The 17462-nt window shown below is 44.1% G+C and overlaps 1 protein-coding gene across 4 annotated transcripts in view; it reads right to left on the bottom strand.

Moving 5' to 3' along the window:
• Positions 1-17462, bottom strand: part of tpte (transmembrane phosphatase with tensin homology) — a 99776-nt gene that overhangs the window by 34182 nt on the left and 48132 nt on the right. For all 4 annotated transcript variants that reach the window (XM_038818394.1, XM_038818393.1, XM_038818392.1 and 1 more), the window contains one exon: positions 5142-5202. In XM_038818394.1, the coding sequence (XP_038674322.1) occupies positions 5142-5202 (61 nt within the window). The remainder of the gene's footprint in view (positions 1-5141; positions 5203-17462) is intronic.

Below are 17462 nucleotides of genomic sequence, written 5' to 3'. Positions count from 1 at the left end.
ACACTTTTCCAATTCACAGAATCCATAACTGTATACACTTGAAGGGTAGGCTGCATTTTGCGCCAGTTGCTCATGTTATGTTGAGTTGTCACAAGAACAAGGCAGATAAAGAAAAAAGGGCAGGAAAAATACTGCGGCATAAGAAAATTCAGTGACAAACATTACTTAAATATCCCACCCACCGTGGTATAGTACCCAGAAGGGAGTGTAATTTTGTTTACTATGCTCTCTTATTTGTGATCAAACCAAGAGGCTGATTATACTTAAACATTTCATTTTGACAACAGTTGACTAAGCAGTACTAAACTAACCCTTCACATGCTACAGATCTCAGTTGCATCAAAATCACCTCTCTATCCCTACCGTTGTTCAAAAATATCAACCTTGCGATGTGGTCTAAATCTAATTGGACCATGATTTTGGTGAGCTTTCTCTCTGAACCATTGCCATCCTTGCTGCTGGTGCTTCCATATATGGTAATAGATAAGGTCTCCCAGGATATTAACAAAGTGACTATGAAGGAATGCCGATACCTCTAAAATCAGAGTGGTGTGTGACACTAGAGGGAAACTTGCAGGTGATGTTGACACAACATTGTTGCTCGTCCTTCTTGGTGATAGAGGTCATAGGAAAGGAGGGTACTTTCAAAATAAACCTGGTAAATTGCTGTGGTGCATCCTATAAAGTGTACATGCAAAAGCCACAGTGTGCCCATGGAGGTTCGGTGTATTAACCCAATGACGGGCCTGATTGATGCTGTCAAGCTTCAAGTATTGACAGTTGTGAATGAGGGGCATTTCTCAGACTCTTGAATTGAGCCTCTTGTTGGTTAATTTTGTTTTTAGAGTAGTCAACAGGTGATCCACTCATTCACTTTGCTCTTTTAGCCAGTGGCCATATGGTTGATCCAGGTCGTGTCCAATCAAGCAGTGACTATGCCAAAACGCCAATGGCATTTGAGGGCCAAGAGGAGATACACAGAAATAGAAACAGGCCATTTGTCCCCTTGAGACTTCTCCACCATTCAATATCATGGCTGATCGTCCAACTCAGTAACCCGTTCCCGATTCCACACTCCTTCCCTCCAATACAAGAACTAGGAGCAGGATTGAGCCCCTAGATCCCGCTCAGTCATTCAATACGATCATTGTTGATCTCATCTCAGCCTCCACTCCACAACCTTCCAAGCCATTACTAAATTTAAAAATCTATCGATCTCTTCAAGTTTACTCAATCCGGACATCCACCGCACTCTGGGGTAGTAAATTCCACAGATTCAGCCACTTTGGGAGAAGTAATTTCTCCTAATCTGTTTAAATCCTGGCTTTAAAAAATTGCATTCTAGACTGCCCGAGTGAAAACATCCACTCTATGTCTAATTTGTCAATAGCTTTATCATCTTGTATACTCAATTGGACCTCCTCTCATCTTCTAAACTGGAGTATAGGCCTAAACTGCTCATCTCTGGAATCAATCGAGGGAACCTCCTCTGAATTGCCTGAATGCAACTATACCCCTCCTCAAGTATGAGGACCAAAACAGCACACCGTATACTCCCATGTGCAAATGGTGGGTCTCTTTTCAGGAGATTTGTCACTTGTGGCATGAATGTTACCTGCCACTTCCAGGTGCTGCTGTAGGCCAAGAGAGATTTTAATTCGGAAAGGAGTACTGCAGAATAGTCAACCAGCACCACACCTGACCTTTTGAGAGATATATTTAACAATGCACAAGGAAGACCAAATTGCTGCAGGGATGCCTCAGGTCGGCAACATGATGGCATACTTTCGACAATCACAAGCTTCATCTTTGGAGTCAGTTTAAAGCTGATCTCAATTATGCTTGGACAAATGCAATATTGATGGCAAAGCAGCTAGTTTTACCTTCTCGCTAGCATGCAGCTCTCCTGTCCATGTCATAATCAAGCCAGTGACATTTGTGACAGGTGCACGGGGTCGGTCAGCCAATTCTGTACACATTTTTGGAATAGCTTTATTAGCATCATGTCAGCAGTGTTACAGTTGGACCGAGGACCCAGTCCCTTGGGAGCCATGTTTGGAGTGTCAGACGTGCGGGAGCTGCAGACAGAGGCAGATGCTGTCAGGTGGGAGGTCAGTTTCTCCACCCTGTGCCTCAATATGCCTGGGAGACTCAAGTTTAAGCCTAGAGAAGGTTAAATTTAATTTAAGAGTGAATGAGGAGGGGTTTAATACAATATGGCATCTGTTTGTACCGCATTAAGCAATTAACTTCAGTCAGCAGCTAAAATGGGAGGGGGTAGTTAGTTAATGAATGAATTGTTTTCAGGTTGAGGAAAGGATTGTTAAATGTTGTAGAAAAAGTGAGAAGTTATTTGTTAAATGTTATAGAAAAATTAAGTTAAAAAAATATTTATTAAAAACCTATGATAAGTAGCCTGGATGACAATGGTTCTGGTAATGTGGTGAGCATAACAAGCAGGTTATTGCGAATAGGTGGATGACTCTTGATTGAGGGGTGGTCAACCGAGTGGGTAATGGCCTTGAGATTTACACTTCTCTTTTTGGGTAAAATGCACTTGGGCAAACACTAAATTTTTCCTTTATAGTCGCAGGTGGCCATGCTACCTTGGCCTTCCAAAGTTGAACCTAACCAAATGATAAAGAGGATTTGAGGAGGAGAAATTTCTTTACACAGGGTGGGGATTCTTTGAAATTCTCTACCCCAGAGGACAGTGAAAGCTCAGAGTTAAGGTAGGAATCTGTGGATTTCTGATTAACAATAACACCAAGGTTTATGGGGATAGTGTGGGTAAAGAGGCATAGAAGTGTCCAATCAGCCATGATCGTATTAAACGGTAGAGCAGGCTTGACAGGCTGAATGGCCTACTCCTCTTCCTATTTTTAAAGGATGAAAGGTGATCCATTTCTTTCCTCTCCCAGTGTATGAAAAAAAAAATCAGTTGTGTAAAGAACACTTGAGCAGGATCTACTTGGGGTCAACCTAGTACAATGGATGTGTAATGATCAACCCAAGCAGAGGTAGATTGAAATGATACATAAAGCAGTTAGACAGTTACATGGGCAGGGTGGGTATAGAGGGGATATGGGCCAAATGTGGGCAAGTGGGACTAGCTTAGTGATAGAAACTGGATGACATGGACAAGCTGGGCCAAAGAACTGGTTTCCATGCTGTAAACATCTATGACTTTTATTATGCATTTGGTGCCAGATATGGCTACCTACCATCTGCAACATGTCTGACAATGGCAAGTGATACATGAAACAAGTGTATCATTTGGTTGTAACAGAATAAAAATGGTGTTTAATTCAAATTGGTCACTTTATTTTTAAATAATATGAATTGCCAAACCCTACAAGTAAACCCCCTCAGAGCGATTGTTCATGCCAGTCCGGAGGTGTTTGCTTTAGTTAACTTTTGACTGTACATTGTTCAGAGCCGTTTTAAGTTCCAGAGCTGGCAGAGCCAACCAAATTAAAAACAATTACTGTAGGAAATTTAGACTTTTCTTCAAATAAAATGTCAGGTTCATTCTCAAATTTATTGTGGCTCAACTTCAAGAGATTTTAGAAGTAATTAGCAAGTTGTTGACAATAAGTATAAATACTTTTATAAAATCGGTCTTGGTAGAAAAAAAGTTGTAGACCTTAGGCATAACATGATCTAATTAATACACCATACAACTAAAAAGATTTTCTGTGCTACACCAAATTACTATCTCCAAATATTACACCACAATATCCTAAACCTCATGGTAGTGTGGTGGTGGTGGTGGAGGAGAAGAGAAAAAAAGGAGGGAGAGGGGGAGAATAGTTAAGGCTGGCAGGAAACGATGCCATATCGTCTGGGCCCGATCTCAATTCCTGGAGATTTAGCGCACTATATTCTGCGGTAGCTGTGATGGCACTATCATATCTGGGTGCCATGCTATAGAAAGATGTCCATCATTACCAACACACCATTGAAGAATGAACATCAGACTTCCTGGAAATAAGTTGAAGCTGAAAGATGAACCTCCTTGATGACACCAAATCTGGAAGATCCACCTTGTAGCTGCTTCCCTCCCATGCACTTGGTTGGCGTACTAGGATCCAGAGCTGTTGGTGGCCTCTATCCTGAACTCTGGGAAGCCCCAGGCATTGTTCAGGTGAGTCCCGGTTTCTGCACGCCACATTGTTTGTATGTTTGTATTCTTGACTGCCATGTTCTTCAAGAAGAAAGCGATTCAGGTCATCCTGCATCTGCATCCCACCAGCGGGTTTCAAATCTGATTCATACCAGCCACCAGTGGTTTTCCTGATGCACCATGGTACAAAACTCTGGTACGGCCGCATTTGGAGTATTGCGTACAGTTCTGGTCGCCTCATTATAGGAAGGACGTGGAAGCTTTGGAACGGGTGCAGAGGAGATTTACCAGGATGTTGCCTGGTATGGAGGGAAAATCTTATGAGGAAAGGCTGATGGACTTGAGGTTGTTTTCGTTAGAGAGAAGGTGGTTAAGAGGTGACTTAATAGAGGCATACAAAATGATCAGAGGGTTAGATAGGGTGGACAGTGAGAGCCTTCCCCCGAGGATGGAGGTGGCTAGCACGAGGGGACATAGCCTTAAATTGAGGGGTAATAGATATAGGACAGACATCAGAGGTAGGTTTTTTACGCAAAAAGTGGGGAGGCCGTGGAATGCCCTACCTGCAACAGTAGTGAACTCGCCAACATTGAGGGCATTTAAAAGTTTATTGGATAAGCATATGGATGATAATGGCATAGTGTAGGTTAGATGGCCTTTAGTTTTTGACTTCCCATGTCGGTGCAACATCGTGGGCCGAAGGGCCTGTACTGCGCTGTATCGTTCTATGTTCTATGGTAGGCACCAGAAGATCCCATGGAAAATTCATGCCGGTGTAACAGATTTTTAGACTGCCGAATTCTCACTCCCACCCACATTGGACCCCCAGTGGGGCTATGGGAGAATTGCACCCGTTGTGCTATGGAAACACACTTAAGAGGAACAGTGTTTAGGTCAATCAGTTTCCCCTCCCCTCCCACTACACCTCGATTCAAAGTATTCCTATATAATTCAACATTTTCCTCAAGTATATTCACTTCAATTCTTAAAAAAAAATTCCAAAAGACATACTTACTGCAAAGATTATAGACTTTATAGTGATCTTTGTGCTTGGTGTCAAAAAATCTTGCAACTTCCTGTGAAAACATTTTATATTAGTAAGCAAATATCTGCAATCCTTTAGTGGTGTGCTCTGAAAGTAACGTTTTGCCAAGGATCTGATCATGTGACAGTATATACACATCAGTATATCCAGATTAAGTTACAATATATAGAAACTGACTCATGATACAATAAGTTGAATGAAACATCACAATACCTGGCTTGTGTGTCACACATTCACTCAGGGCATTTTATTTAAACACCTACAACTTTCAATAGCAAATATTATACAAAAATTGAGAATTGCGATTCTCTTTGCCAGATCAATTTCTCCCTGCCTGTGCTGCATAAGGATTTAATGTTCTTGTTATCACAAGGCAAAGTAGCTGACAAAGGTAGACAGACAGAATGCCCTCACCATGAGGAAGTGCTTAGCTCGCATGAGAGTTCTTAAACGAGAGCACTTTGACCACTACTACAGTTATAGGTTTGGCCTGCAGTTATAGGTTCCTGTTGGCACAGCAGAAGAGAAAAATATGCCCAAAGCTGCCCAATTATAATCATTTGTTTTTAAAACTGGAATGACCATTTTGCATAAAAAAAGTTCCCAGAAATGAGAGATGGACCAACTAATTAGTTTCTTGTTGGATGAACTTTTTCTAGACCTAAAGCTTTAACTCTCATTTCCCCACAGACACTCCGAAATGGAGTATTTCCAACATTTCTTTTACCATATAGATCATTACAGCACAGTACAGGCCCTTCGGCCCTCAAAGTTGCGCCGACCTGTGAAACCACTAAATCCCATCTACACTATTCCCTTATCGTCCATATGCCTATCCAATGACCATTTGAATGCCCTTAGTGTTGCAGGCAGGGCATTCCACGCCCTTCCTACTTTCTGAGTAAAGAATCTACCTCTGCCATCTGTCCTACATCTATCTCCCCTCAATTTAAAGCTATGTCCCCTCGTGCTAGACATCACCATCCGAGGAAAAAGGCTCTCTGTCCACCTTATCTAATCCTCTGATCATCTTGTATGCCTCAATTAAGTCGCCTCTTAACCTTCTTCTCTCTAACGAAAACAGCCTCAAGTCCCTCAGCCTTCCCTCACAAGATCTTCCCTCCATACCAGGCAACATTCTGGTAAATCTCCTCTGCACCCTTTCCAATGCTTCCACATCGTTCCTATAATGTGGCGACCAGAATTGTACGCAATACTCCAAATGCGGCCACACCAGAGTTTTGTACAGCTGCAACATGACCTCATGACTCCGAAACTCAATCCGTCTACCAATAAAAGCTAACACGCCGTACGCCTTCTTAACAACCCTCTCAACCTGGGTGGCAACTTTCAGGGATCTATGTACATGAACACCGAGATCTCTCTGCTCATCCACACTACCAAGAATCTTCCCATTAGCCCAGTACACTCTATTCCTGTTACTCCTTCCAAAATGAATCACCTCACACTTTTCTGCATTAAACTCCATTTGCCACCTCTCAGCCCAGCACTGCAGCTTATCCATGTCCCTCTAACTTGTAACATCCTTCTGCACTGTCCACAACTCCACCGACTTTAGTGTCATCTGCAAATTTACTCACCCATGCTTCTACGCCCTCCTCCAGGTCATTTATAAAAATGACAAACAGCAGTGGCCCCAAAACAGATGCTTGTGGTACACCACGAGTAACTGGACTCCAGTCTGAACATTTCCCATCAACCACCACCCTTTGTCTTCTTCCAGCTAGCCAATTTCTGATCCCAAAAAAATTGTTCTAAACAAAGTTAGACTAACAAACAAAATCACATTATTAACTTAACTCCCCAAAAAAACAAAACCCTCTCAGCTGATGGTGACGAGCTCCTTAAAAAAGGAAATGAATGACTGCCATCTTAGATAGAACCCCTCCACTGACCCCCTCTCCGAAATATAAAAAAAAACACACGGCCAACCAAGCTGAGGCACAGGGCGGGATCAGAGACCTCCAGCCAAGCAGAACTTGCCTGCGGGCTTACAACGAGGCGATGGCAAGGACATCTGCCTTCACCCTTTACCGGCAAGTCTGATACCCCTTAAAATGACCACCAGTGTCGAAGACAGGAGCTCCAAAAGCTCCGTGTGGGGTTAGCGCAGTTCTTTCCTCCTCCTCTCCCCCCCCCCCTCCCACACACCCCGAACACCAGCAATACTCACAGTTTAGACTACCGTGGCAATCAATGGCAAATTGATGAGAACTCCCACTTGTATACAATTAGCCTTGCTGTAAATTCCCTGGAAATAAACCCTTATTGTTGAATGAGGTGCGAATGCCTATTGCTAATCTGCGTTGTACAAGCTCAATTTTAGGATTTGCGGAAAGCCAAATTTCTTCACGATTTCAAAAAAGGTGGGCTTGGACATTTACTTATTTTAGCTTCCATTCGAATGCAATAACTTATTTTGCTATCTGTACATTTAATATCTGATCAAAAAGTTTTTAAAACTTTTTTTTCATGTCCTGAGTGAGCAGATTCCAAGGTCCAGCCACAAGTAGAATGTACAATCTCAATAGTCACTGCTGTTGTATACCAAGGGATCCCCTTGAATTGGCACCAGATTTAAACCACCAACAGGAAAGGGGAAAACCACACAGAACACTACAACTGTGGGCAGGTCAGGAGGTCATCTGCAAACGCTTTTGCTTTGCTGGCAGAACTTTTGATTGAGGTGCAATTTTCAAAATATTTTGGGTTAAGTCAGCATCTGCTGATCCTCTTGCTTCAAAAATAGCACTTTACTGCTTTAATATCAATCCAGTTCTCATGCCAAGTCACTGCACGTGTCCAACACAGTTTTGTTTTTAATTTAGAGGACCAATTCACTTTTTCCAATTAAGGGGCAACTTTGTGTGGCCAATCCATCTACCGTGCACATCTTTTGGGTTGTGGGGGCAAAACCCACACAAACATGTGCAAACTCCACACGACAGTGACCCAGAGCTGGGATGGGACCTGTGCTAACCACTGCGCCACCATGCTGCCCTGTGTCCAACTCAGTCCTACGGTTTCTTTTAAAAAGATTAAACTTCAGTCCCCTCCATCATTTCTCTAGGAAAAAAAAAAAATTTAATTCCCAGTTTCTTCCTCGGAGGAAGATAATCTTGGACTTTGGATTGGCCAACATATTCCCTCCATATAACATGGCATACAAATATTTAGTAAGCATTAAAAATACTTGGACTTGGGGAACTAGAAAGTGACGCTCATTTCTCAATCATCTCAGGCTATCATTAAGATAGAGCTGTCATTCCCTCGGGGTGCATTTTGGTTATAGAGGTAAAGGTAAAACATTGAGCATTTAGTCAGGCAAACAAAGAACAGCAACACAAGAAAAATAATTCATTCACAGTAATGCAATCCTCTTTTGGCTTAAACTGTATCTAGATTAGAGCCCAACCTTGGCTCAAACTAAAGCTCTATAAAAATCTCTTTGGAGGGACCATTAGGGAAAGCAATAAAGTTAACGTAGGATCATTCCTCCAGCCTACCCCAATGAGTATACAATGACAACATCAGGGACAATGGTCATTGCACATGTTTACTACCAATTCCTCAGTTCTGCTTTATCCAAGTGTAACAGGGTTATTCAATATCAAAACAGAAACCTCATTTGATGTAGAGACAAATTGTCAAAGGTCTGATCACACAAAAAGCACAAATCTGTCCAAGCCAGGTACAGTGGGATGAGTGAAAATGTATGCGCGGAAAATGAAACTACTGAGCCACTGGGAATCAATTGCTGACATGTTCATTGGACAAGTTTATGAAGAATACAAAGGCTAACAAATTGGCTGTCCAGTTTGCAACATTACAACAGTGCCCAAAAGTATTTCACTGGCTGCCAAGCACTTTGGGACATCCTGACATTATGGAAGGTGTAATATAAATGCACAAAAAGCTGTATACTGTGTTTTACTCCAGCAGTCGGCAGCTTTGTTGCTTCTCAAGGACTGAGCCTCACTTCGCTGAGGCTGGGCTTCTGTGATGGGTCAGAAGTAGTGAATGGCTTTTTGTGCAACTTTGTGAATTATGAAAAGCCATAAAAAAAAATGAAAATTGAGTGTCTGTGTGGAGTTTGCATGTTCTCCCTGTGTCTGCGTGGGATCCTTTTGGGTGCTCTGGTTTTCTCCCACAAATGTCTAGGTTAGGTGGATTGGCCATGCTAAATTGCCTTTTAAGTGTCCAAACGTTAGATGTGGTTCCAGGGTTATCATAGAATGTATAGTGCACGAGGAGGCCATTTGGCCCATGGAGTCTGCACTGGCTCTTGGAAAGAACACACTACTTAAGTCCATGCCTCCACCCTATCACTGTAACCCCACCATACTTTTGGACACTAAGGGCAATTTTAGCATGCCCAATCCACCTAACCTACACATCTTTGGAATGCACAGGGTTATGGGGATAGATTAGGGAGTGGGCTTAGGTATGGTGATCTTTCAAAGGGTTGGTGCAGACTCGATGGGCAAAATGGCCTCCTTCTACACTGTAGGGATTCGAAGGAAAGAAAGAAAAAAAAGAGGAGAGACGGGTAGCAAGTAACGATGTAGCGACTTATCACCAATGGTCAGTAGAAATGTTTGGACAATTGCTTTTGAGATGGTCCTTGTCTAGCTCATAGAGTGGAAATCGCCAGACGTTTGACACTCTCATACCCGCATTGATATTCCAATGGTCTTTTCTCACCCAACCTTCCTCAGTGGCTGGGTGAGACAGGAGTAGTGAAGCACGGCCCCACTGGCATCAGTGCAGAGTAACTAGGGCACAGGGAAGAAAGGAACGCCCTACTTTACAGCATCAGCTGGCGTAAAGGAGATATTTAAAAAGGGACAATTTTTTTTTTTAAAGTAGGGAAGCTTCAAAAGCAAATGAGTTGGAACAGAGGGGTGAAGGTCACCTGCACGCACAAAGTGTCCCATGCAAGGCTACGTCTGCACCTTGTTAAATAGTTACTTTGGAGTTAGAAGTGTTTCTTTCCTTCCAACTCTTTCAGAGTAACCATCAGGGTAAACTGGCAGAACCAAGGTTTTTTTTTGAAAATATTTTTATTCAAATTTTAACAATTGCACAATACATTTTCAACTGAAATAACCCCGAAGCAACCCCACAAACCCACCAACCCCTACCAGTTGCCGTTACCGACAACTAAGACCCCAAAATGTAATATCAACAGACCCTCTCTTGTAGAACCTCTCACTCGACCTCAAGGTGAATTTCACCTTTGAACTCCATTAAATCCCCCAGCCACACCGAGGCGGAGGGTGCAGCAACTGACCTCCACCCTAATAGGACTCGCCTGTGAGCGATCAATGAGGTGAAAGCAACACATTTACCCCCACACCCGTCTACAACTCCCAACACCCCAAACATCTGGCTTAGCCTAGACTTTCTCAGGTGCGCCCTATGTACCACTTGTAACTGAACCAGCCCCAGTCTCACACACTAGGCCGAGGCATTCATTCTCCGCAGCACCACACACCACAATCCCTCCTCCAGCTCCATCCCCAAACACTCCTCCCACTTGGCTTTGTCCCCCCCCCCCTCCGAAGATGCACGGTCCTCCTCCAATATCCAGAAGTTGCCAAGACAACACCCCCATCCCCCACAAACTAGGGTGGTGCCACCTGGAAGATTGGCATTATTAAATCCCACCCTGGCATATACCTGAACCACTTTCCCCAGGAGATCCCATCATCTCCAGCTCCTCCAAGGTCACAAATTGACCTTCTAAAAACAGATCCTTCACTAGTACCAGCCCTCATTCCTCCCAACCATGAAACCTCGCATCCATTCTCCCAGGCTCAAACCCATGTTTCCCTCTGATTGGCATCATCTTCGACCCGTCCGCAATTTCAAATGCTTCCGAAACTGCCTCCAAAACGTGGCCACCACCACTGAGCTTCCCATATATCTCCTGGGGGTAAACAAGAGTGGCGCCGATGCCAGTGCCTACAACCCTGAACCCCTTGCAGATACAGCCTCCAACTTCTCCCATGTCATCTCAGACTCCCTACTCCAATCCCACACCTTCACCACCGAATAATAATGTGGCAAGTCCAGAAGGGCCAAACCTCCCGATGATTGCCCTCTCTGGAGCACCAACCTAATTCTTGCCACTTTACCCACCCATATGAATGACGAAAACAACCTTTCCACCCCCATTTAAAAAATACTTCAGTAAAGAGAATAAGAACCGTTTCAAAATGTTCAAGTTTGCTGCCTGCACCCAGTCAGCCAATGATAGGGGGAAGACCATCCCTCCTCAGCAAATTCTCCTCAACGCTGCTCACTAAACTTGTAAAATTCAGCTTGTGGAGCAGAGCCCAGTTCCATACCACCTACACTCCCAGATACCTAAAGTGGGGTGGCACCACCCATAATGGCAAACTCCCCCTCCCCTCCCGAGAGGAGACACTACAATACTCATTTTCCCCCAAATTTAGTGCCCCAAATCGCTTAAGCAACCCCATTATATCCCCCACCGAAGCATCCGGATTGGAAATGTACAGCAGCAAATCATCCGCATCCAGGGGCACCCCATGTTCAACCATGCCTCCTCCCCCCCCCTCCTTTATTCCCTTCCATTTATTTCTCCAAGCATCTCAGCCCTATGGCGAAGGGTTTATTGCCAGCCAACAGAAAGGGAGGGTGGGGCCCATAAGGCACCCTTGCTTCGTTCCCCTATGTGAAGGACAATACAGAGTTTATCCAGTTCGGACGCATACTCGCACTTGGGCCTTTGTACAACCTCACCCATGCCACAAAACCTATGCCCAATCCCAAACCTCTCTAATACCATAAACAAATTGACATCCACATGGTCAAATGCCTTCTCTGCTTCCAGCACTACCACCACCCACCCTTTCCCTTCCGCCGGAGAAAGCACCACATTCAAAAGGCGCCACACATTAGATGACAACTGTCTTCCCTTCACAAACCCAGTCTGTTCCTCCCCAATCACTTTCAGGAGTCACCCTCCAACACAATTGCCAACAACTTAGCCACATTTGCAGCATCCATGGTCCACATTCTACTGGGTCCTTGTAGAATGGCAAAGTGATGGATGCCTGTCCTATCGCCTCGGGCAGCACCCCCTTTGCCACACATCCTCAAACATCTCCAACAGCAATGCCAGGTTATGGGTGGCACGTTAGTAGTGTTTAGCACTGTTGCTTCACAGCACCATGGACCTGGGTTCAACTCCCAGCTTGGGTCACTGTGCAGAGTCTGCACATTCTCCCAGTGTCTGCTTGGGTTTCCTCTGGGTGCTCCTATTTCCTCCAATATATCCCAAAAGACGTGCTTGTTAGGTCATTTGGGCATTCGGAATTCTCTCTCCGTGTACCCAGGCACCGGAATAGCGACTAGGGGATTTTCACAGTAACTTCATTGCAGTGTTAATGTAAGCCTACTTGTGACACTAATAAAGATTACTCTTCAAGAACTTCATTTAAAACTCCATCTGGCCCCGGTGCCTTCCCTGTCTGCATCTCACCTATCGGCACCCACACTTTCTCCACCCTCAATGGCTCCTCCAGCCCTACCCTCTCCTCCTCTGGGACATTCAACTGTCCCAGAAACTCCCTCATGTCCGACTCATCCTCCGGAAGCTCTGATTCATATCCTGGAAAACACCTCAAAAAGCCACCTGCTGCAGTGCAAACACCATCTCCCCAGTCGTATCCCAAACCCGAACAACCTCTCTCGGGGCCGCTTGTCAGTGGAGCAGGCCTGCCAACAAGTCACTGGCTTTTCCCCCATTCTCCTATACAACCCCCTTCACCCGCCTCAACTCCCGAATCGCCTTTCCCGAGGACAAGTCAAACCTCACCTGCAGCTCCTTCCTCCTCACCAGAAGCTCCAGCGTCAGATCCTCCACACGCCTTCCATCCACCTCCCAATCAACAGTTTTCATCCCTCTTGCCTCCCCATCCACCTGCACCTTGAACGAGATCCTTACTACCGCTTCCAACACTTCCCACACCACCAACACCTCCCCCCCACCCAACACAATCGTTAATTACCCTGAAGATAATTTCTTCAGGGTAATTATCCCTGGCAGCATTTGGATCCACCAACCACTCCATCTCCAAACTCCAGGCTGGCCTCTGTGCCAGCCCTTTCCCAGGACCGGGTTCATCCAATGCAGAGCATAGTCAGAGATAACAATGGCTGACTACTTGCCTGCCTCTCCCCCAACAGTGCTTGTCCCATCACAAAAAGAAATCTACTCTTGAATACACGTTGTGTACCGGCGAAAAAAAGCTAATAATCCCTTTCCCTCAGATGCAAGAACCTCCATGGGTCAGCCCTCCCATCATCTTCATAAACGCAGCTAACACCCTCGCTCTGAAATAGTTGGTGAAATTGCCCAAGAAACAAACAGAAATGTGCTGAGGTCTAGGCTGGGTTACAATAAATCAACATTTACCTGTGATTAGTAGGACTCCAGCTAACACAAGGTTGGACCTCATAATATCGCCAGTTTTACTCAGCTATCTTGGCTAGTCAAATGTTGCCTTAATGCAGAGGGCCGTTATTCTTACTTCTCTGACATTCACCTGGTGTAGATACAAATAGTTCAGGTGGATTCTGAACAGAGTGCGAATAATCAGATTGGCACCATGGATTCCTTTATTCCATTTACATGCTTAACATTTGGGAAGAACTGGCTGAGATTTGTCCAGCTTGGAGTAGGACATTTGCTATACTGGCAGGTTGGTGCCAAGTTTGTACAATAATAGTCTCCTCCCTAACCCCACCAGCCACCAAAATCATATGCCGTGGATGTTCATCCAAAGAGGATAAAATTGAGCACCTTGAACAGCAAATAGCATACAAAGCTTGGGATGTAACATTCACACCAACTACTCAATAAAATGAGCCCAAAGTCAGAATGAACGTGCCCATTCCCCATGTCAGTTCAGCCAATTTGCCTGGTCATGAACGAACAAGCCCATTTCCCCAAATCAGTTCAGTGCCAATTTGCCTTATTGATATTGAAAGTATTTTGCAGTAATAAAAATGAAGCTATTCACCCAAGAAAATACAACAACAACAAAAAAATAATAAGTTTGATGGATTGTCTACTTAGGCAACCAGAAATGACCAGTTCATTGGTGTTCATTTGGTTGTCCCGAAAGCTTCCCATGTTGGCAGATCTGGATTATCACCTTTGCAATTGTTAGGCAAGAGAAGCCAACAGAAGCAAACTGCTTTGTAGTTAGAAATACTGAATGCAATGCTAAAAAAAAGTGACAAGCTACATTTGCTCTGCATTTCACACAATTGATCTTAGAATCATAGACTTTACAGTGCATAAAGAGGCCATTAAGCCTGTCGAGTCTGCACCGGCTCTTGAAAAAAGAGCACGCTGCCTAGCCCACATCTCCACCCTATCCCCGTAACCCTGTAACGCAGTAACCCCACCTCACCTTTTAGGACACTAAGGGCAATTCATCATGGCTGGACTGTGGGAGGAAACCGGAGCACCCAGAGGAAACCCATGCAGACACAGGGAGAACATGCAGACTCCACACAGACAGTGACCCAAACCAGGAATCAAACCTGGGACCCTGGAGCTGTGAACCAACTGTGTGCTAACCACCGTGCTGCCTTTGATCTTAATCTTGTGCTACATTCTGAGAAGAAAAATCCTAAAAAGGCTACCAATTGCCAAAACTTTCAACTGCCTTATACATGTGGCAGAGACTCAGTGATGTTTAATGTGTACCCTAATTACCAACCAATAGGTTTTGCTTTGGGACACTTCAGCATCAAATATTTTTAAAATATTTAGAGAAGTTCAAGATGACCAAAATCAAGACGCCCTACTTGGACTAGGTTAAATTAAGCACCCAATTCTACGAGTTCCTAAACCTTGGGGAAAGATCCAAAACACAATGTCAGAAAGAAAACTGAACATGTGGAATTAAAATTTGGACTGGGTCATTTTTTTTCAACAATGCAATTCCTTTAAATTAGCACATTCTAGAAATTGCACAGCATGCCTTGGAACCAGAATGCAAAGTGCCAAAGAATGGACAAAATGGATTGCAACATACTAGTGTCCAATCCCCAATGAAATCAGTCAACATATAGGGGCAGAAGAACATGATCGGCAACTGCTTGCATTAAAAAAAAAATCTCTTATTGAGTAACAGCGATAACATGTCTTATCCAATGATAGAAAAGGAAGCAAGCTTCCAAAGGACTACCTTCAAGGGAGATTTTATGCAAAAAGAGCAAGCTCGTTCAGACAGTACATCGTGAATTATCCTAACTTTTCTACATCACATGGAACGGAGAATCTTCAAGGACTTGGGGATTGGAATGTTAATGTACGCGATCAGGCACACAACCCATCATTGAGCATTAAACACGAATAAATGTTGTATTGAAGTGCACAGCCTATTCAGCCAAGTTAATGAACAGCATTATCTACACTGTACAAATCCCCTTATGAAAAGATTGCGTGAAAATATTCTCTATAAAAAGTCAAGATCAAAATCAAGATTGTTGAACAATAATAACAGACTTCATGATCCCTACAATTCAGTATTTTTTCCAAACTAAGTCAAAATGCCATTTTCCCCACTGGAGTTTGACCAAGGTGGTGATTTGTCTCAAATGATTATGGGGTTATACAAGAATCACTCTTTTACTTTTCAAATAGCCCCACATGTTGAAGTGCCATCTGATACAACCAGCATCAAGTTTTGTTTAGACAGCAACCTCCCTCCCTGCCAACCATGTTTCAAAATACAAAATTGCTTTGTGTAAATTTCTTAATTTTTTCATAAACATGGACGGTACCAGCTTCACCCCAATGAATGGCACAATTTGGAACACAATAAAAAAGCTTTGTGGTGGAGGAGGGGTAAAAAAAATAAAAGACGACAAACAAGAAATAAAGTCCACCCCCACTTGCAGGGATTCTACCCCCACCACCCCCCAAAAAATTCCTCAACATTATCATGAACAGTCCCCACTGTGTCTCAAAGCCTTGCGCTGATTCCCGCAACTCAAACTTGATCTTTTACAACCAGAAGAAATTGTACAGATCCCCAGCCAGGCCGCTGCAGCCAGTGGCATTGCTGATCGCCAATCCAATAGAATCCTTGGCCGGACAATGGGAGGCGAAGGCCACAATATCAGCGCTTCCCCCATCACCCCTAAAAACACCACCACCATTGGGTCCAGCCCAACCTCTACCCCCACAATCTTCGATAAGAGTCCAGAATACTCCCTTCCCAGTACCTCGCCAACTTCTCGCAGCACCAGAACATATGCGTGAAATTTGCTGATCCCTGCCCGCACTTGTCTGCCACCCCTGGAAGAACCCACTCATCCTCACCAGAGTCATATGCACCACCTTAAATTAAATCAAACTCATCCTCGCACACGAGGTATCTGCGCTTCCCCTGCCCCCAAACTCCTCCTCCTATTTATTCTTAAACCTATTTGAACGTAAAACATAGAACATACAGTGCAGGAGGCCGCCATTTGGCCCATCGAGTCTGCACCGACCCGCTTAAGCCCTTAGTTCCACCCTATCCCCGTAACCCAATAGTCCCATCTAACCTTTTTGGACACGAAGGGCAATTTATCATGGCCAATCCACCCAACCTCTTTGGACTGTGGGAGGAAACCAGAAGAAACACACGCAGACACAGGGAGAACGTGCAGACTCTGAACAGACAGTGACCCAGTGGGGAATCGAACCTGGGACCCTGGCACTGTGAAGTCACAGTGCTATCCACTTGTGCTACCTTGCTGCCCCATGGATCAGATTAGGAGCAGAAGCCCAACTCTCCACAATTTTTAGGCTGCTAGGAATTGCAAAGTTCATTCTACAATATGGGAAACTATTCTACATTATAATGATACTCACATCAGAAATAGTTTGACCGTAGCAAGATACATACTTAAAAACTCCAAATAACTAAGCAGCGGGGCATGGTGGTGTTTCCATCAGTAAAAATGAAAAAGAAAAGGGAATGCAGGGTAAGTGGAACTGTTTGTTGCCATTATTAAAATAATTTTATTGCAGTGATATTAAAATATTTCAAAAAATATGCAAGCTGAAAACCAAGGCAAGGAGAGGAAAATGCTCCTCAGAGATCCTGGCATTCACAGAAGCTGCAAGTTTAAATGCTCTCTGGCTCCATTACCCTTGTGTCAAAGTCACCCTGGGACCCACACCGATTCCAAATTGTTTTAGCTCGCGTTTGAACAATGAACAAGCTCCAG

Source organism: Scyliorhinus canicula, chromosome 14 (assembly GCF_902713615.1).
Source record: "Scyliorhinus canicula chromosome 14, sScyCan1.1, whole genome shotgun sequence".
NCBI lineage: Eukaryota > Metazoa > Chordata > Chondrichthyes > Carcharhiniformes > Scyliorhinidae > Scyliorhinus > Scyliorhinus canicula.
This window is presented reverse-complemented; position numbering and strand designations above follow the sequence as displayed.